Consider the following 20,408-nt stretch of genomic DNA (forward strand, 5'->3'; position numbering starts at 1 on the left):
GGGCCGCGGTAAAGTTTTACGCCACTCGTGACACCCACTAATACCGCTCCTGACCACTCGCATACGTAATTTGTTGTAGAAAGGTGCATTTTATAACCCACCTATTTGGAACCTCACCTACACATTAACCATACCATACCCCTAATTTTCTCCAAATATGAACAAGGCGCCCTGTTGAGTTCACCGGAGAAACAAACTGTGAGCCTCGCATGACGAACAAAAAATAAGGAAAAAGACGAGGGTGCAGTAATTATTTACAACGTTACATTTAAAGCAAGTGCGCGAAAGTTTCGCAACGTATTACACTAGAATCTCTATTTTCCCGGAATTTGAAGTTCGTACCTCGCGCAGTTGCTTTAGTAGTCTGAGAAATATTTTGAATACTAGGCAGTATGAAACCTTGGAACGCTTGGATAAGTAACATTCTACAAAGTCTAGAGTAAACCCACGCGGTGGGTCATTTCTCGCAACACTTGTGTCACGTACCTGGCGTATGGTCAGGCAAACATCTCCAGCACCCGTCAAAGAATGTGTTTCCCTCTCATCCACCTTTTTTGCTAGCTACCGACTGCGTCGTACACCATGTGGCAAGGGTGGCCACATCGCGACGTGGAGAGGGGGCGACGGCGTGTTCCTTCTTGCCGTCTGCAGAAGATAGCGCCAACCTTTCCTTTTCCAAATGAACCACTTAGTAGTAAAACGCGGTGCTTACGTTTCTATATCCACTCACACTGGAACGCGGTATACCTGAAATGAAGAGCTTCACCGGATATTCTGTTACACTCGAAGGTGACGGGTTCAATTTAATTGGCCACAAATTATCACTATATTTCATTATGGCCCGAACACGTGCAAGCCGTGACCGGCTGTTTCATCTTCAAACTGCGTTGCGTAACCGGTGTCAAAAAAAAAAAAAAAAAAATGTCAAAACGGGACAATAAAACAAACAAACGAACAACGTTGCGAGCAAGAATATTTTTTCATCGTCTGAACTTAGAATTGGTGTTTTCTCACCTTCGCCGCTCGTGGTACTCAGAAACTGCAACAAGGAACACTCCCTCAGATTTTTGTTTGTTTGTTTGTTTGTTTGTTTGTTTGTTTGTTTGTTTGTTTGTTTGTTTGTTTGTTTGTTTGTTTGTTTGTTTGTTTGTTTGTTTGTTTGTTTGTTTGTTTGTTTGTTTGTTTGTTTGTTTGTTTGTTTGTTTGTTTGTTTGTTTGGATAGCTACGAATAGGAAGAATGAAATGTGGGCTGTGCGTCCTTGAAGAAATCGAATTTCGCGCCTCCAGTTCTTCATGGAGCGAGGTTTAGTTTACGTGGCGCCATCTGACAACGAATAAGAGAACTGCACAGTCGTGCACCGCCCGATCTTGGAGGTCTTGCATGGGATGCCACCAAAGGAGGCACGCCCACGATTGAGTTCTGGTCGCAGTGCAGCGTCGTTGACGACTTAGAAACCACATCTGCAGATAAATAAGTACGGAACATCATCTGCATCTCTTCGCAGCTTTGCCGAGGGTCTGCTTGGAAGTAGGATGCAACTGCGCGTTTAGAAAGTGGACTTTCGTTCCGGCGTGGTCTAGTGGCTAGGATACCTGGCTCTCACCCAGGAGGCCCGGGTTCGATTCCCGGCGTCGGAATGTTTGGTTAGGGTCTCATGGTGTAATGGTTAGCACTCTGGACTCTGAATCCAGCGATCCGAGTTCAAATCTCGGTGAGACCTTTCCCACTTTTTTTTTCTTCTGTTTTTTACGCGTTATCATTAGGAGTGTCAAAGTGTAAAAAAGTATGTGTGGGAAGCCAATCACGTGGTAGAGGTATATAAGTACCTATATATATACATATGTTGAAGTAAATGTTCCTAGTGATTGTCAAAACATTTGAAGCCCGCGTTTGAAACGCAAATTTGTTGTCGACGTTTTGGCCGAAACGTTACATATTGCCGTTGGCCTGCTCCGAACCACCGTCAGAGGCAATACGTGGGCGCTACTGCACAACACTTTGCAATGCAGAGAAGACAGCTTATATCATAGGACCTCAAAGAGGTGCGATGTTCTCTAGCATATGATCTATGATCTGGCTTTGCCAAGACATTCTCGACGTCCCTCCCGTTCCAAACCCTACCCTCACCTCCTGGGCGCTCTAGGAGCGGCTGACCGACACGACTGCGACTGGCCAGCAATGGCTGGTCGACCCGGCCGAGGCGGTGGCTGTTACCTATGGTGCCCCTGACTAAGGGCTCCACCTTCGAGGCACAACTGGTCTCCAAGATAATGCAATAAAGTTTATTCTCTCTCTCTCTCTAGCTATTTCCGCTAAATTGCCACTGATTTTTTTTTTTCGGTAGCGATCAGGTGCAAATATATCAACTTCTATGGTATATTTGCCCTGAATTACTGGATATTAGCTTTAAGAAGTTGAAGAATGCCTGAACATTTCTAGAAATACATCTTTTTTATTTTATGATTGTCAATCGTGGTAATCAAATATGCAAAATAAATCTACGGTTTAACCAGTGCAAGCAAGGAGGCTTTTCAAGATCTCATTTTAGCAGCGTCTACTCTTACTTGGCTCCGTGAGCAGTCAATCTGCTCGCTTCGTGTTTTGGGCTGTCGGTTAAGTGGTCAACATAATGTGTTATATTTTCGAAGTGAAGATTGTCGGAAGTTTCCTTCTCTCATACTATAGATGGGACTGCCACCCTTGATGTGCAAGAAGTTTGTAAGGTCCTACTTAGCATAAATAATCATTAATACGTCTAGCTTGTGGATTCGCTCACGGTGCAGTTTAACATAGTGCAATTCCCACCGTGTTTGCTCAGTGGCTATGGTGTTGAACTGCTGAGCACGAGGTCGCGGGATCGAATCCCGGCCACGGCGGCCGCATTTCGATGGGGACGAAATGCGAAAACACCCGTGTACTTAGATTTAGGTGCACGTTAAAGAACCCCAGGTAATCGAAATTTCCGGAGTCCCCCACTACGACGAGCCTCATAATCAGATCGTGGTTTTGGCACGTAAAAGCCCGTAATTAAATTAAATTAATTAACATTGTGCAATGCTCGGAAAGCTTGAACGACAACGACATACGCTATTTGTTTTCTCCTTCTTTTTGTGAGACTTGCAGAATGAAAAAAAATCGCCTGTGGCAGATATAATTGTATCGCTTGAGCTATATTTTACTCGATGCGGCCGATATTACTTGCACAATAAATAAAGATGTAATTAACGAAAATATGGTGCAAGTTGGAATCAGCTAGCACAAGACAGGGGTACTCTAAAATCGCAGGGAGAGGCCTTCGTCCTGCAGTGGATATAAATATAGGCTGATGATGATGATGAACAAAAATATACGAATGAAAAGTTGTTAACCATTCATTTATGGCATATCTAATGCAATTTACGAATGTTAGCCGGTGAGTTTGCAAGGTACATCTACTTGCAACGAATTTTGCCGCTGGCCCGGATTTTAAGATCATCAGCAGCAGCCTATATTTATGTCAACTGCCGGACGATGGTCTCTCCCTGTCATCTACAATTATCGGTATCCCCTGTCTTAATTGGGCTAGTTGATTCCAACTTGCACCTGCAAATTTCTTAACTTCATCACCCCACCTAATTTTCTGCCGTCCTCAACTGCGCTTCCCTTCTCTTGGTATCGATTTTCTAAAAATTAAAAAAAAATTAAATTGTGGGGTTTTACGTGCCAAAACCACGATCTGATTATGAGGCACGCCGTAGTGGGGGACTCCGGAAATTTGAACCACCTGAGGTTCCTTAACGTGCACCTAAATTTAACTCTTATGGTCCACCGGTTATCTATCCTTCGCATTATATGGCCTGCCCAGCTCCATTTCTCTCTCTTAATGTCAGCCAGAATATCGGCTATCCCCGTTTGCTCTCTGATTTTAATATATGCGCCCTCAAACGTGCAGCAAAAATGCGCTGTTTCCTTCACTTAATTGTCTAATAAGGAGCTGTTTTATGCATTGAAGCGCGAAATGTAACGCTTTGGAAAAGCACACTTTGGAAATGATCGAATATCTCGAAACTGGTTTCATCCTGAAAATCCGTTCAAGTATACATACGCGCCTTCCGAACTGTCCGGCTGCAATCCGTAAATTGCAATATGAGCCGTCAAGCAAATAACTGAAAAGTTAATTACCGATTTTTTTTTAATTTGTAATTATACATTGGCAGCGAAAGCAAGGTTCAGTGTTTGCGCTCGGACATCCTAAGGTGGTGTAAAAAAAATGCAACTTACTTCACTGTCTTTTTTTTTTAATTTATGTTAAATAAAGTTTTTCTTTTCTTTTTTTTCGAACGAGCTTAGCCTGTTCTATTGTGTGTGCGGTAAGGTACGCAACATTTACAACGAAGTGACCTGTACAACGAAGGATTTTGGGCGTCCCGAGCACTCTGTTATAAGGGTGTTTGACTGTATATCGAATGCCCTATAGTCTGTTGTGAACGAGTTATCTTGCGTACGTAGCTAGCAGCAAGTTTCTCCTGTTCAATATACATAATTACTCACTTTTTCCGGGTTATTAATATTCGGGTTCGACTCAACAGAGTGTGCTAGAAGCGCAAGTTATTGCCATACATTCAGTGGCGCAGCCAGAAAGCTTTTTTTTTTTTTTTTTCAGGGGGCCGGGAGAGAAACAGGAGGTTGTTGTCGCACGTCATTTTGGCGCGATAGTGTTAAGGGCCCCGTGTCGCAAAAAAATCCGGCGTCGGCGTAAGCGCCGGCGTCCGTGGCGGAGAAAATCATCCCGAACCACCTCGACTACGCAGGCCCTCCGCGTGGCGCGAGGCGTTCGTGAACAAAATTGAATTTCTCAAAGTGAGATCCGCCAGAAAAATCGCAAAGTACGACTTAACTACAACCTTGACATGATAGCGTCGGATTGTAATTTGAATGTACGAGAAAACATAATTATGTTACGAGGAAACTGGAGCACTGCACGGGCTCGGGCTTACCCGAAAGCCCGAGCCCGGCCCGGCCCACGGGCCGGGCCGGGCCGGGTAGCACAGTTTTTTCACGGGCTCGGGCCGGGCTCGGGCATGGCGTGTGCTTTTTGACTCGGGCCCGGGCCGGGCTCGGGCTTTCGGGTAGTGTGCATGTAACGTGCAGCGAGTTATTCTCGGGTGTCTCAACTCTGAAAAACATTATTTTTCGGTCTCGGGCCGGGTTCGGGCCGGTTTCGAGTCGGGTTCGGGCCGGGCTCGGGCCTAAGGTAAAGGGGTGGCGGGCCGGGCCGGGCGGGTAACGTAGATTATTTCCGGGCCCGGGCCGGGCCCGGGTCTCGCCATAAAAGTTTTGATCGGGCTTGGACGGGCCGCCCAACATAAAAACGGGCCCGGGCCGGGTCCGGGCTGAAAAAATCGGCCCGTGCAGTGCTCTAACTCAAACCCCCTTTCCAGCCTTTTTATCATATACCAACAGCAGCGCGCCCGGGCAGGTTACTTGCGCGAACACTATCCAGATGCATGGCGCTCGCCTCCTCGGCAGCGTAAAACGGCAGCGGCGCGCAGAGGTGAAGGTGGAGAAAAAAAGAAGCTTCAGTTGCTGGGAAGCCTGACAACCATTCAGGAATCTTGGAATGCTATCGCGTTCCACTCTTAAAGGAGAAGCTTAAGCGTCCTCCAAATTTTATTTTATTATTTAGATGTATGAACATGGGAAGCACATCGTTTCATTCCAAGTATCTTGCTACGCTGAAATTACGAGATGGGAAGGGAAGGGCGGGGTCAAGTTCCCGTAATTCCAAGGCTGCTGATTGCTTTCCTCCGAGACACTGATTTGATACACTTTTAGTGGGCCTCTTCGGTTTGTCCTGCCGGATTGTTCAGGACGCTGCATTTGCAGCGTTTATTGGCTGAAAGCAGCACCTCGGGCTGCCCGTGACTGTCAGGGACGGATGATCGAAGAGGATCCAGTGGCATACCGATGATGACAATGCATGAGATGCTCAGACGGAACCATTTCCGGCTAAGCATGCGATCGAGGCTAACCCCGCCTGATGCCACGCCACGGTCCATCGCCACGATGTTGCACCGACGCTCAATTGGGTTTGCGCGTTACGTAACGCCACAGAAATGGCACCGCACTGGGTGGCCTATCGATCATTGGCGTGTGACCTAGTGCGTGACGCTGCTTTTCTGAGAAGCTCGACGGTGGCTAGAGGCGATCAAGACAACCGAACAACAAGAACCTTTGCTATACTTCGACAATTGCCTTCAATGCTTCCTGAATAATTTTTTAACACTTCCAAAGGCACTGACACTATCGCTGCTGCTCCTACGCTGATGTCACAAACGGCAAGCATGCATGCAAGCGCAGGGAATGAGGTATACAAATAATCCGTTCAAGCGCAAGCATCTCGAGTAAGGACGACAATGCTTCGAATTGATTAGCGAAAGAACATCGCAAGTCTCAGTGGCCGGCATAACGCAAGCCGCAAATTTCGTTGAGGTCCACGTGTACCTTAAAAAAAAAAAATATCGCCATAGTGACCTTGCCTGCACACCTTCGTAGATCACCTTTAGGCCATAGTCCCAAGGTTTCTTGCTGATTAGTTTAGGTTATATGTCAGGACCAATGTGTCTCAATGAATCCGCAGTCAACTCATAGTCTTAGTCAATCATCACTGTCAACTCATACTCGTATATATATGCGCTCTGCAGAAGGCCGGAGCGGCGGACTGCTACGCGGGCGGTCGCGTCAGCGCCTAGTATTTTTTTGGGTCGGGTCTTCTTTGGAAGATCTTGGTCATAGTACCGCGGTTTCTTGCTGATTAGGTTAGGTTATGTCAGGAGAAATGTGTCTCATGTAGATTCGATCATCGCGGTTAGCTATATGCGCTCTGCAGAAGGCTAGAGTGGCGGACCGCTCGCGTCAGCGACGAGTCTTCTTTGGAAGATCTTGGCCATAGTCCCAAGGTTCCTTGCTGATTAGTTTAGGTTATATGTCAGAACCAATGTGTCCCATGTAGAGTCCACAGTGTTACATCATCGCGGTGAACCTAAATGCTCTCTGCAGAAGGCCAGAGTGGCGAAGCGCTACGCGGGCGGACGCGTCAGCGCCGGGTCTTCCCGCCACCACCGAGAACTTTCGCGGTCTTCCTGGCGTCCTCGCGACGACGTCCATGCCCATCGCGGTTCCACTACCACCGCCATCACCACCCCGGCCGCCGTAGGCAGCCGCCAGCTGTGGTGCGTGTACGAGCCCGGCCGGCGCGGCTACCATCTTCGTGACGTGCCGGTGCCGCTGTGCACCGTGGTGCTCTACTGCTGCGTCGAGCCGACGGCGCGAGGTGTGCGCTACCGACGAGTCGAGGACGAAGGCTCCGACGGGGTGGACGCGTTCGCCGCGACGCTGCGTCGAGGCCACGCCAACCTGCCGCTGTACGCTCTCTTCGGCGACGGCGTCCAGACGACGGCGGTCTTCTGCAACCAGGCAAGAAGAAAGTGCGCGCCAGACAGTTATACAGAGTGCATACCAGAAATTACTCTATGGTTACTCTAGCTATCCATGTGCGATCAGCGGCCTTATACCTCTTCTCTGTCGATCAATCTCTCTTTTTCATGTACGTGTACCCGTATATGGATTAGCAACTTGCACAGTGAAGGACGTGAAGCTCAGCAGAAGACATGATACGAAGCATGTAGAGGCGCTCACAAGCGCCTCGATTGTCACGCCTTAATTTTGTTGCGTTTTAACGCCCTTCGGTATTTTTTTTTCAACATGGTTGAACTTCTACGCTCTACGCTAGCTGGGCAATTTGCATATGGCATAGAGTTTCCGACTAAATTTACCAGAGAGACCTATGGCGCTGCGATATAATTTGGTTATACCAGCGATGTCATGGGAATGGTGGTTCGTACGGTGATTTCTGTAATTTTTGTGCTCGTGGCTTCGGATGTTCTCGTTTGTATTTATAAATTTCCAAGCAATCGATCGCGCAGTTTTCTGAAAGGAACAAGGCAATAATTACGTACCGATGCACGTGCGTAGTCATCGTGAATTGCCTAAACTATAATGCGATACCATTTAGTTGGAAATCGTCAACTTGCAAAGTCGATCGCAAAGCCGTTTGCAGCCAGGTGGACGAAGTTTAGGCAAGTCCATATGCTACCTTTCCTTCCTCCCCTGCTGCGGTACTATTCTGGACATCAGTGAATTGCGCCATGCACATTGTCAAAATCGCCATCTTGAAAGCTCCGATTGGCTCAGACGGCTGCTGCGGTCCTGTCTGACTGGTTCAAAATGCCGACATTACAGGAATTTCACAAGTTGGCGGAATTTTACAATGCCAGAATAGCATCCTGGCTGAACTGCATTGGTTGCATCTCCCTCTATAGTAATTCTTGTAAGACACTCTATGCGCGTATAACATCTTGAACCGCGAAGAATGTAGAAGTGCGCAACAGAACGCTCAAGCGAAGCGCTCTTCTGTAGCATTTGAACATTCTTCACTGTGTCTTACTAAGAATGCCGAACATCTACGCTCGTCAACTTGCACAGGGTGCCAGGATGACTTTGAAAGCATCCAGACATCGTATAGTTACATGTCAAAGGGCGCCGTCTGTTAGAGAGTTCTGGCGTCTAGACGTATATATCTGACTACCGTAAGGCGTACCCTACAACAGCAACGGTACATGCACGGTGGCGACGTCTAGCGGCGCAGTAACTTCTCTCCACCTAGCGGGCTTCCGCTGAACTATTACGTCAAGTCGTTTCGATGTACGGAAAGTCTCTTTTTACGGTTTCAGATAAAGGAAAGGTGCATAATGCATCAAGGTTAACACTTCTATTGATAAATTTTGTATAACTTACGGCAAACGACTTCCAAAATTGTGATTACGTACAAAAGTGATGAAAATCTGCGGGCTTCTGTTTTGACGCGCTCTTGCTTCTCGCCCTTGCATTTATTGGCCGGTAAAATTAGCTGGCTGTGTTGGTGGGCAAAACCGGAAGCCGTCCTTAAGCAGTGAGAGGATCTAATGCGCGCCGCACGAGTGCAGGTCCGGGGTTCGACTCCCAGCGAACTGAGCGCACTGACGACCACGTGGCTGCACTCCAAGCAGTTGGACGGTTTCCTGTTCTTCTACCGGTCGCACCCCACGACCACCGTCTCGGACGACGAGTTCCTGGGGCATTTTCGGCGCATGCGCGATGACCTCGGGCAGGTCGGCCTGTTCGTGTCGGCCGTGGTCTCCTTCCACAAGGACCAACCCGACGGGCCGCTGTCGATCAAGAGGTACGTACGCGACGGTCACGTACGCCTGCACGTTATGGGCCGGTGGAACATCTTCCCGACATTCGTGGGCAGATGAAGGACATAATCGTTTTTCAAGTTAGTTCTTATTACCTAGTTCTATGTTACGAACGGGGCACATTCGATTTCTTTTTTTTCTTTTCTTTTTTTTCGTTCTTTCTTTGGAAAACCGCGTTTAGGCGCCAGAAGCAGCATTACCTTGTACTACGTGGACAATGTGACCGTCCCCTCAGGTTTGTTAATGTAAAAACTGCTTTTCTCTGCCCCAAATTGTGCACAGGCCGTAACCGCGAGCTGATCACACAGCCGAGCGTGTCGGACAGACGACAACTAGAACACAGCGGGCGAACCCGGACCATGGTTTTAAAATAAGGGTTATCATAGCTCTCTTTGCCTAAACATAGAGATGCCGCAGGTGCAACATGCGGCGCCTGGTAAGTTAGTGATCAAGTTAGAGTCAATTTTCACGAAACCGCTGACGGCAAGATTAGGCCTAAACCACTTCCTTTACAATTCCGCATGCATCCGACCTTATATTCTGGATTACGTAATCGCTTCCGAGGTAACTTGAAAAAGAATTGAAGGCAATTAACGTGCCTTATAATGTGAAAAATGGTCGCACGAGAATATAGCTTAGACAAGTCGGTGGTAGTAAGTATACCCTATAATCTCGAGTAAGGCCCGTACCCGAATTTATGGTCTACACCCCAAACTTGGCATCCCAGAATATAAAAAAGAATTTCAACCGAGAAGCCATTACACTCGGTGCGTTGCCGCGCGCGCGCGTCAGTGAATTTTCGCGCGCGGCGTACTTCTGCGCGCCGCTACTATAGATGGCGAGACTGCTGACCTCTGCCGTCCGGGGCGCAGTCACGACCGGCTATGTATACCCTATTGACCCTTTTCGCGGAGTATTTTGCTCTAGAGGAACGAGATGGCGCTTTCGGCGGCGCGCCATACGTTGCCTCAACAAATGCACACGAATAGTACGAAACCATTACTGCTTCTGTGCGATCAGCTGTCGGAAATGCAACTGGGTGTTCGCTAATGCACTGTGCCCAATTCATGCTGCTAAATGTGTTACGATAAAGGGAAGACGTGTGCGGTATAGTTAGCTGCAAAAATAGTGATTGCATATTAAGGAATGCAATCAACCTGTGTCGCCGCTGCTACATGAGCACTGCGTGTCGCCAGCCCTTCGCGATACACGGCTTTCCTCGAGGATAAAAAAAGATCATTCATCCGCCAGTGCTGTATAGCTAACCACCAAAGAAAGGACTTCAACTCCGCAACGTCCGCTCGTTGCAAAAGGAAGTAACGCCACATACTGACATGGTAAGTTTCTCGCACGTTATCTACACATATCCACCCCTACTCGCACGCAAACTTATGCCCACCCATATCACCAACGTATCAATAATAAGTGAATGGGCACACACTTGAATCAATGTGCCGAAGCATGAGTGACGGCGACTACACCGACAAGACACGAATGTTGGAAGCTGAACGTTTCGTGACGGTCCACAGAGTAAGAGAGGGACTAGCGATAATACGCCCTTTGATATACAAGCTACCACAAAGTACAGAACATTTACATTCCAAGCTTTGTGCGCAGCAAGAACAAATATATCGCAGCTGAGCACACCCGCGAGCGATTAGGCTGAAAATAACCAATCAGATAGTGGCCGCACCGAGGAACATTACTGACTCCTGAGTCAGAAACATGACAAGCCGCTGCTTCAAAATGTTTGCCAAATAAAGAACGAAAAGCACACTGATCCTGATTTGATTCATAAGCGGACAGTTTGGACAGCTTGGAATACATTTCTAGTCCAGCAGGTGCAAGCACCGTATGCGCTGCTCGCGCCGTTTAGACAAGGCGTAATGAGCTCTGAAAGCACTTACATGTCCTCTAAAGCTGTGGCCAAAGTTTCGTGTCGTCTACACAGTCACCGTCTACGATATGCGTCGAAACGGATGTTTGCTGCGCCGCACCGGCGTCTTGCGCTTGTATTGTGAACACGGAGGCAACAGAGGCAGCTGAGGCAAGCAATGGGCGCGTCACCACGTGATCAAACATGGCAGGGCCACGGAATCGCCGGGAAAAGGGTCGATTCCTCCGTGGTAGCGCGCAAGCCGATGGAGTTCCGTAGGAAAGCACAAGCAAGTTCCCGGAACTCGTAGTCGGAAAAAGTTATACCGAATGGTCGGGTCCCATGTAAAGGACTCATCTCAGTCAAAATCGCGGGGGAAAAAAATTAAGTGCGGCCCTTACACGAGTTTATACGACCTCATAAAGCCAGCAGGCAATGAAGGCAAGGTAAGCGTCGGGGTAATTAGCTGTGGTTGAAACAGAAATGTAGAGAATAATAAAGAAAATGGGAAGTCAAAGTATAGAAGGAAAGATAACTTAATTGTCGCAGATAGGGACCGAGGTTGGGGGTTCGGGTCGGCAAATTCACTCGATCATGAGCCGACTCACTCACATTGACCCCTGAGTCTGAATCCGAGTGAGGTCGAGTGATAAGTGAGTCCGAGTGAGCCCTTGCTGAGTAAAATTTTGGCGAGTCTGAATCCGAGTGAGTCCTTGCTGAGTATATAGAATGTTGGTGAGTCTGAGTCGTCCGAGTGATCCCGGCTGAGTGGAGTTTTGGTGAATTGGGCGCCCGATTGAGCCCTAAGCAAGAAATACATTTTGCGAGTGAGTCTGATGTGAGTTCCGCTTATTGTGCCAACCAATGAGCGAGGTGACACTGCAGCCAGGCTATGACATTGTAGCGTCTGGGCGGGGGCGCGCAGCGTGCTGTCTCTGGTGCAGGACGTCGTGGTTCTGCGCACGCATGACCTGTCGCCGGCGCCGGCGGACGCAGCCGCCTGCCCGATGCCGTTCGCCCTCGGAGGCGTGACGAGGGCGCCGAGCCTGTCTCGACTGCTGGCCGACATCAACGAAGCGCTGCCGGACTTTGAGCAGTCACTGGCACCTCAGCTGCTCTTCAGCGTCACCTGCGAGGCGACCAGCTACTTCCTCAACTCGTCCGCCGCCTTCCACGTACGTTGCAAGCATCTATAGTATACACCGCTGTGCGAATCAAATGTAATGGAATGAAGTGAAATCATTTTTTCCAGTATACATGCCGGATGGCCATTTTGGGCTAAAAGCTTCATAAGTAGCTTGACATATATATACCGGGTGTTTCAGCGAACACTTTCAATTTTTTTTTAAAGGTTGCCTGTGGCAGATAGCACAATTGTAGTTCATGAGCTGGTTTACTCGAAGAGGCGGACATTACTTGCGCATGAATTTCTGGCTTCTGCTGTTTTCTTTCTTCTTTTTTTTTTTGAACGAAAGATGACGCAACCACTCATCAGAGTCGACCTAATTCGTATACCGATATACGCAGCATTCGCACGCACAAAGCTACCGTACGCGTATATAAGGCCATTTGGAACTCTTATCGAGTTTGCTAGTCGGGGCATTGTCAAATTCCGCCATATTGCCGAATTCCGCAATGGCGGCATTTTACAGCTCTCGTCATATGCGAACTATGGTTTACATTTCATTTGCTTTACATCATGTGTGTGACACCACTGCAGCCGGAGCTCTTGCACCAGTCTGCCTCCTAGCTCAGACGCGTGCGATAAAAAAAAAAAGCGAGTCGCATGCCAAACTTCTGCCTCGTCCAGTGTTCCTGCTCTAAGCCAACAAATGGCGCTTGCTGCCTGTCATTCAGTGTTGGCCGAAGACATTTAGCCGGAAACTTCGTTACTCAATACCGAAACTTTACAAGAAAAAGGTACATTCTGGTATGTTGCTTACAGGCAACACTCGTCGATAAACGGCTAACACGCGTACATCCCGACGGTTCTTTAACTCCCTCAGTATATATACAGGGTGTCCCAGCTAACATGCAACAAGCTTTGTAAGAAGGATGAATCATTTTGCGCTAACTAAACACCCGACATTTTTTCCCCTTACCATTCCCCCAGCGACAGTGGGAAAAAAGTTAGCAGGTGTTACACTTTTCTAAAACGTGAAGGCGAAAGCCTGCCAGCTGTGGAAGAAGACAACGACGAACGCGCGTCACGGCGCAGTTTCGCCAAGGTCACCACCAAGGTCCCCACCCACATCGACACCTAAGGCTTTCGCCTTAATGAAGTCCATGTTCACTCCGCTGCAGGAAGGGGACCCCGCGGTCAAGATCGCCACCGGCTCCAGCTACTGGCAGATGTGCGAGATGGCCGCCAAGCTGGGCTACGACCGCCACTACTCGCCACACGGCGACTGTCACGTGGTGCACAAGGACCGCTTCTGGCAGGCCGGCCTCGGACCAAACTCGACGCGCCTGTTCGCCGCCACGCGCCGATTCGCCGGTGCTGTGCTGTTCGCGATGCACGCCGACGACGCCAGGGGCCGCTGCGGGCAGCCCCACGGGCTGACCAATCACGTGCGGCGCTCACTCGACCGTTTCGCAGCGCCCCCTGTAGCCGCTCGCGAAGTCTGAGAACATGTAGTGGCTGAAAGGCCCTGTTACGATTCTAAGAATTGTCTAGTTATTTGTTGTTGTTTTTTTCCTTCCATTTCTGTAGGCAAACTTGGGGATATAATTGCACATGAAGGAAATGAGGTGATCTTTCTCTCTCTCTCTCTTTTGAATCCGAATTTCGCATTGCAATTAGGTTTCTTTTGCGTCGCTATGCACCGAAATGCTTCGCGAAACGAGCATTAGTTACTGCTACGTTGCAAAAATAAATAGAACAAGCTTTGTTTTATATGATTCAGGGGGATAATTGTAAGGCATTCTTTGAGGCTCCCAACGGGAAATCTAATATTCCCACCCGTTTGGAGTGCCGCTTTTGGGTTCCTTGGTGTATCCTCGTAGAGATAGTGCATTTATACACTTTTTTAAACATTTGTAAAAGTGTTAACTAACAGCATCAATAAAAAAATTTTGTGTGAGCGTGTTTGTATTTGCCTATAGGCATATCGCCGTTACCGCAAGAGCATGTTCTAAATGTTCAGCATTGTGCACTTTTTTTTTTGTATTAAAAGTGGCCCCACAGCGAAACCAATTGGCGACTCCAAGGTAATGATACCCAAAGGCATCCCTAAATCAATTTAGACGGAGCCGCACTCACGCGTAAATCTTGCAAAACTAGAAGGGCAACTAAATATATCACGTACCTATACTGCTATACCGTATATGTTGCGTGAATATAGGAGCGTCAGATAACAGCCGTCTCGTTCACGCTGAAATTTCGCATGCATATAGATATAACATGTCTCGGTGGAGGCATTTTACTATGCACGTTTGGGTGCGTTATATACTTGCCCTCTTCCTTCACGAATAAACCAAATGTACACGTCACTACGGCGATGCCAAAGTCAAATTTTGAGGGAACTGAACCGTGGCTTCACCTGGCACATTAATGCATGGCGAAACAGGCAGGCACCATTGCGTTTTGCCAAATCCTTCGGTGTCGGGCGATGCAGGACTCGAGCAGCCCGATCTCGGAGGTATGCTTGTTTGACCGTAACCTACATATGATGGTTTCGCGCTATTATATACGGTATACCATCCTTTTCATACCCGATAATTCTACACCTTGTGTTGGCATCGCCTTGTGCGCGAAATTCTGCGCGGCATTCTGCGCGACATTCTGCATACACTGCGTAAAGTCACTTAAGTCACTGAGTAAAGTCGTTGAGTAAATACCAGGTGTAAGGCCAATCTAAGTAACTCATACATCAAAGATGGCGAAGGTAAGCGAGTTCTCACGATCCTCGAAAGTCATGCATGTGTCTGTTTTGCCACTGCCCGAAACCTACCCGAGACTTCGCAAACGCTCCTCGATAGACCCTTTTCTCGGCGCAGTTTGATCCAGAGAAACGAGATGGCGCTTCCGGCGGCGCGCCACACGTTGCCTCAGCGAAAGCGCACGAATACGAAATCATTACAACTACTAAATGCCCTGCTTCTGTACGATCCGCTGTCGGAAATGCAATTGGGTGTTTGTTAATGCCCAGTGTTTCATTCATACTGCAAAATGTGGAGCGGCAGAGGGAAGACACGTGCTGCAGTGGGCTGCAAAAATAGTGACTGGCATATTGAGAAATGGAATAAATCTGTCTGACCAAGTTCCCGAACCGCTGCTATACATAAGGACTGCCCTTGTTGCCGGCCCTTCGCAATACACGGCCTTTCCCAGAGGATGAAAAAAAAAATTCACTCATCCGCCAACGTTGTATCCCTAACCTCCAAAGAAAGGACTTCAACCCCAGAACGTTGGCAAGAGTGAGTACTGCTCGTTAAACAATGACAACGGGAGTAGCGTCGCTTTCTGACTATAGTAAGTTTCTCGCACGTTATCTACACGCATCCATCCCAACTTACACGTAAACTTACGCCCACTATATCGCCAACGAATCAAGAATAAGTGAATGGGCGCACACTTGAATCAATGTGCCGAAGCATGCATGGGTGACGGCGTCTGTATACACCGACAGCACACGAATGCTCAAAGCTGAACGTTTCGTGACGGCTCAGAGTTTGCCAGTGACTAGCGATATAATACGTATTTGCTACAAGCTGTTACAAAGTACAGAACATCTACGTTCCAAGCCTTGTGCGCAGCATGCAAGAACAAATATATCTCAACTAACCACACCCGCGAGCGATTAGGCAGAAAATAAACAATCAGATAGTGACCGCACCGAGGAACTTTGCATAGCCAGAAACATGGCAAGTCGCTGCTTCAAAGTGTTTGCCAAATAAAGAGTGTAGAGCAAAACACGCTGATCCTGATTTAATTCATAAGCGGAAAGTTTGGACAACTTGGAATTACATTTCTAGCGCCGCTTTTAGTACAAGCACCGTATACACTACTCGTACCGTTTGGACAAGGCGTGATCAGCTCAGAAAGCGTTAGCATGCAGTTGTGGCCAAAGCTTGGTGGCGTCCACCCGGTCACCGTCCACGATATCCGCTGAAAGATAGTTTTGCTTAGTCGCACCGGGCGTCATTCAAATTCATTGTAAACACGGAGGCAATGGAGGCAGCTGAGGCAAGCAATGGACGCTTCGCCTCGTGATCAAACATGGCGATGCCCACGGAACCGCCGAGAACAAGGTATATAGTGAAGCCTTTTAAATGCGTAAGCATTTCTATGCCTACCCAAAGAGGAAACCCGTCCTTGTGTCACGTAAGACGAATCGCTGTAACGAAATAAATGTGTATAAAACAAAATAAATTCGAAAGGAGGAACCTTAGCGGTGGAGAGTTTCTCTGTTTTCCTTTCATTAAGTAGGTGAAAAAGCAACTGTTACACATTCGTAAAACGTGAAGGCGAAAGCCTGCCAGCTGTGGATGGATGGATGGATGGAGAAAACTTTGTGTCGTCAAAAAGCATGTGCGTACGATTCCGTGTTATATGGTCACCAACCCATGGTTGACGGCGACCTGGGTCACCCACTCCACGACGCTGGTCTAGATGACCGGGTCCGAGCTGGCGCCACAACACGGCCTCCCACTGCTCGAGAGAAGGATCACGCATAATATCAGCCGGTGGCGGCACTACGCTACATTCCCATATGATGTGGTCATAGGTTGCTGCAGTTCCTAGCACCATCTGCATTCCGGCGTAATCTTCTCCGGGTATATTTTGCTCAACACGTATGGATTGGGAAAAGATCTAGTCTGCAATCTTCTACATATGCATTCCTGCGCCTTGGACAACTTCTTGTCCGGGGGCGGATAAATCCTCCGCTCCAGTTTATAATGGTTTGTAATGTAGTGAAAGGACACCAGCCCATCTCTCGTGGACCTCCCTGGAACGACCGGCTCACCTGCTCGGCTGACGAAACCTCGAGCATTCATGTGAGCCGCCTCGTTCCCCGGATTCCCATAGTGTGCCGGTACCCTGACAATTTCCACCTCCCTAGTCCCTCGCCTCGTGGCCCGATTCAGCAATCGTGCCACCGTGATAGATATTCTGCCCCTCGCTAAATTTAGGATGGCTGTTTTTGAATCACTGAGAATCAGGTCAGATTCAGTATTAGTTATAGCTATAAAGAGCTATCGATGATTCCTCTGCAGTTTCTGAAGAGCGAGTTTTGACCGATCCAGAGGCGACCGAGCGTACCCGCTCGTCCACCACGGCAATCACAAATGCGTCCTTGTCCTTGTACTCCGCGACGTCTACATAGACAGCCCCGTTGTACTTCCCGTACTTAGAATGTAAAGCTTTGGCTCTTGCCTTCCTGTGTTCCTTATGATGTATCGGATGCATATTTTTGGGCAAAGGCTTTGAGTATAAGGCCTTGTGGAGTTCCCGCCGCACCTGAGTTTTCATGTCCCCTGCAGGAGCCTCAACCCCAATGCCGATCATCTCCAATATGTCCCTGCCCGCTTTCGTTTTCGAAAGCTATAGCGAGCTGCATCACCAATTGTGCCTCCCGTATAGTTCTTCCAGGGTGTTGTGCACTCCTAATCTCAGCAGCCTTTCGGTAGACGCATTGTTAGGCAGCCCAAGGGCCGCCTTATTGACCCTTTTCCCGGCGCTCCTGTGGGCGCTGCCATATTTGATCACGTGGTGACGCGTCCATTGCTTTTTGCCTCAACTACCTCCGTTGCCTTCGTGTTTACAATGCAAGCGCGTGACGCTGGTGCGGCGCGTGACGCTGGTCCGTTTCGACGCATATCGTAGACGGTGACTGTGTGGACGACACGAAGCTTTGGCGACAGCTTTAGAGCACACGTAAGTGTTTAAAAGCGGGACTAGAAATAAATTCCAAGTTGTACAAACTTTCCGCTTATGAATTAAATCAGGATCAGAATGCGTTGTTTATTTGGCAAACATTTTGAGGCAACGGCTTGTCATGTTTGTGACTCAGTATAAAGTTCCTCGGTTCCTCGGTGCGGCCACCCTATCTGATTGTTTATTTTCAGCCTCACGGGTGTGTTCTGCTGCGATAGATTTGTCTTTGCTGCGCACAAAGCTTGGAATGTAAATGTTCCGTACTTCGTGGTAGCTTGTATATCAAAGGGCGTATTATCGCTAGTCCCTCTCTTGCTCTGTGGACGGTCACGAAACGTTCAGCTTCCAAGATTCGTGTCTTGTTGGTGTAGTCGCCATCACTCATGCTTCAGCACATTGATTCAAGTGTGCGCCCATTCACTTATTATTGATACGTTGGAGATGGCGGGGGCGTAAGTTTGCGTGTGAGTAGGGATGGATGTGTGTAGATAACGTGCGAGAAACTTGCTATTCTAGTAAGTGGCGCTACTCCTTTTGTAATGAGCGGTACTCACTCTTAAGTACCGACGTTGCGGAGTTGAAGTCCTTTTTTTTTTTTTTGAGGCTAGCTATACAGCTCTGGCGGATGAATTATCTTCTTTCTTTTATCCTCGAGGAAAGCCGTGCATCGCGAAGGGCCGACAACAGAGGACGGGCCTTATGTAGCAGCGGCGACACAGGTTGATTCCATTCCTTAATATGCGAATCACTATTTTTGCAGCTAACAGCTAACTACCGCACACGTCTTCCCTTTATCGTTGCACATTTTGCAGCATGAATTGGGCATAGTGCATTAGCGAACACCCAGTTGCATTTTCGACAGCTGATCGCGCTTACAGTAGCAGGGTAGCAGAAGCAATAATGGTTTCGTATTCATGCGCATTCGTTGAGGCAGCGTATGGCGCGCCGCCGAAAGCGCCATCTCGTTCCTGTAGAGCAAACTGCTCCGCGAAAAGGTCAATACGCCTGCCTAACCATAGCCTCCACCTTGCCATTTTCCGTCGCCTCCAACTTCATATAAGGCGTCGCATAAGCTATCCTACTGAGCACAAACGCCTGTACTAGCTTACAGAATTCCTTTTCCTTCGCCCCTCTCTTACGATTGGCGATTGTCCTGCCAGCTGTGGAAGAACACGACGACGAACCAGTGGCGCACCGACGGGGGGGGGGGGGGGGGATTCCGGGGTTGTACCCCCCCCCCCCCCTGACGCCGACTTAACTCCCCCTTTTGTTTAACCCCTTTTCTTTCCTTACGCATTTGAGTACTGCAACTGAGATGTAAGACGCACAATCGTCTGCACACTCGCAAAAAGCGCATTTATGGACAATTTCCCGTGAAGAAATCGAAATTAGTGCTGTTTAGATGATATTGGCAATCTGTCAACCCCCCCCCCCCCCCCCCCTGGCAGAGATCCTGGGTGCGCTACTGCGACGAACGCGCGAGCAGTGGCATGAGCGCGAGGGGCAGTATTGAAGAGACATTGCAGAAGAAAGAATTAGTTGAGCTGTTTTAATAAATCACCTTTCCACAATACTAAACAGTAAAACCAAACTTATATCATCTGAGGAATGTTACGACAAGGAAATCATCTGGTTCCCAGCCCATAGAGACTGCGAATCCACCGCCAACCCAAACCTTAACGAGTCTGCCCATCGTGTTGCGCGAGGACTCATTAACCGCGCCCGACCAGGGGGGGGGGGGGGGGGGCTCTGGCCGAGGAGGAGATGGAACGGATGGATAGGGCTAGACTTTTCTCATTCAGTGACATTACCCAATTCTACAGAAAGTCGAGGTGTATATATCCACCTCCTAACCCAAAATTAAACAGGTCTCAGGCGGTTGACTGGAGGCGACTTCAAACCAGAACTTACATGAGCCCGGTACATCTTAACCGCATGTTTCCGGATTTATACCCTGAGGCCAAATGTAAGTTATGTGATAATAGAGGAGCCACCCTAGAGCACATACTCTGGGATTGTGAAATAGTTCAGAGGAGAATTGCAGTCCCCCGGATGAACTAAGGGCGCGGTGGAGAGCTGCACTGACCAGCTCTGATCTTCAGGACCAACTTTGGGCCATCCAGCAAGCCCGGGAAGCTACCGAGAGACAGGGTCTCTCTGCTGCCCCCGGCGCGGCCTAGACCCAGACCATCAATTTGCAGGATATTTGTTAAAGTTGTCTCACACACACACACAATACCGGAAAAGCCACTGTTGCCGGGAGAGCAGGTTTGGTAAGCCAGAAAACAACGCAAAAACAAAATACTGGTGGCGACGCCGCCTTCAAGTTTCCGCACCAGCTCGCGGTGACGTCAAAGATTGTCACGGCATCTGCT

At 48.5% G+C, this 20,408-nt stretch overlaps 1 protein-coding gene and 2 non-coding genes across 3 annotated transcripts; all 3 read left to right on the plus strand.

Moving 5' to 3' along the window:
* The first annotated feature begins 1,567 nt into the window (after positions 1-1,567).
* On the plus strand, positions 1,568-1,639 carry Trnae-cuc (transfer RNA glutamic acid (anticodon CUC)). The gene has a single exon. It is a non-coding gene; the product is annotated as a tRNA-Glu (tRNA).
* Positions 1,640-1,650: 11 nt separating this feature from the next.
* Trnaq-cug (transfer RNA glutamine (anticodon CUG)) lies at positions 1,651-1,722 on the plus strand. The gene has a single exon. It is a non-coding gene; the product is annotated as a tRNA-Gln (tRNA).
* A 7,414-nt stretch (positions 1,723-9,136) lies between these two features.
* Positions 9,137-13,844, plus strand: LOC119458906 (uncharacterized). Its single transcript, XM_037720765.2, has 3 exons — positions 9,137-9,261; positions 12,079-12,328; positions 13,458-13,844. Exons 1-3 carry the CDS (start codon positions 9,170-9,172, stop codon positions 13,779-13,781), a joined length of 666 nt encoding a protein of 221 aa, XP_037576693.2. The 5' UTR covers positions 9,137-9,169; the 3' UTR covers positions 13,782-13,844.
* The last annotated feature ends 6,564 nt before the right edge of the window (positions 13,845-20,408 follow it).

The sequence above is a fragment of the Dermacentor silvarum genome, chromosome 7 (assembly GCF_013339745.2).
Source record: "Dermacentor silvarum isolate Dsil-2018 chromosome 7, BIME_Dsil_1.4, whole genome shotgun sequence".
Classification (NCBI taxonomy): Eukaryota; Metazoa; Arthropoda; class Arachnida; order Ixodida; family Ixodidae; genus Dermacentor; species Dermacentor silvarum.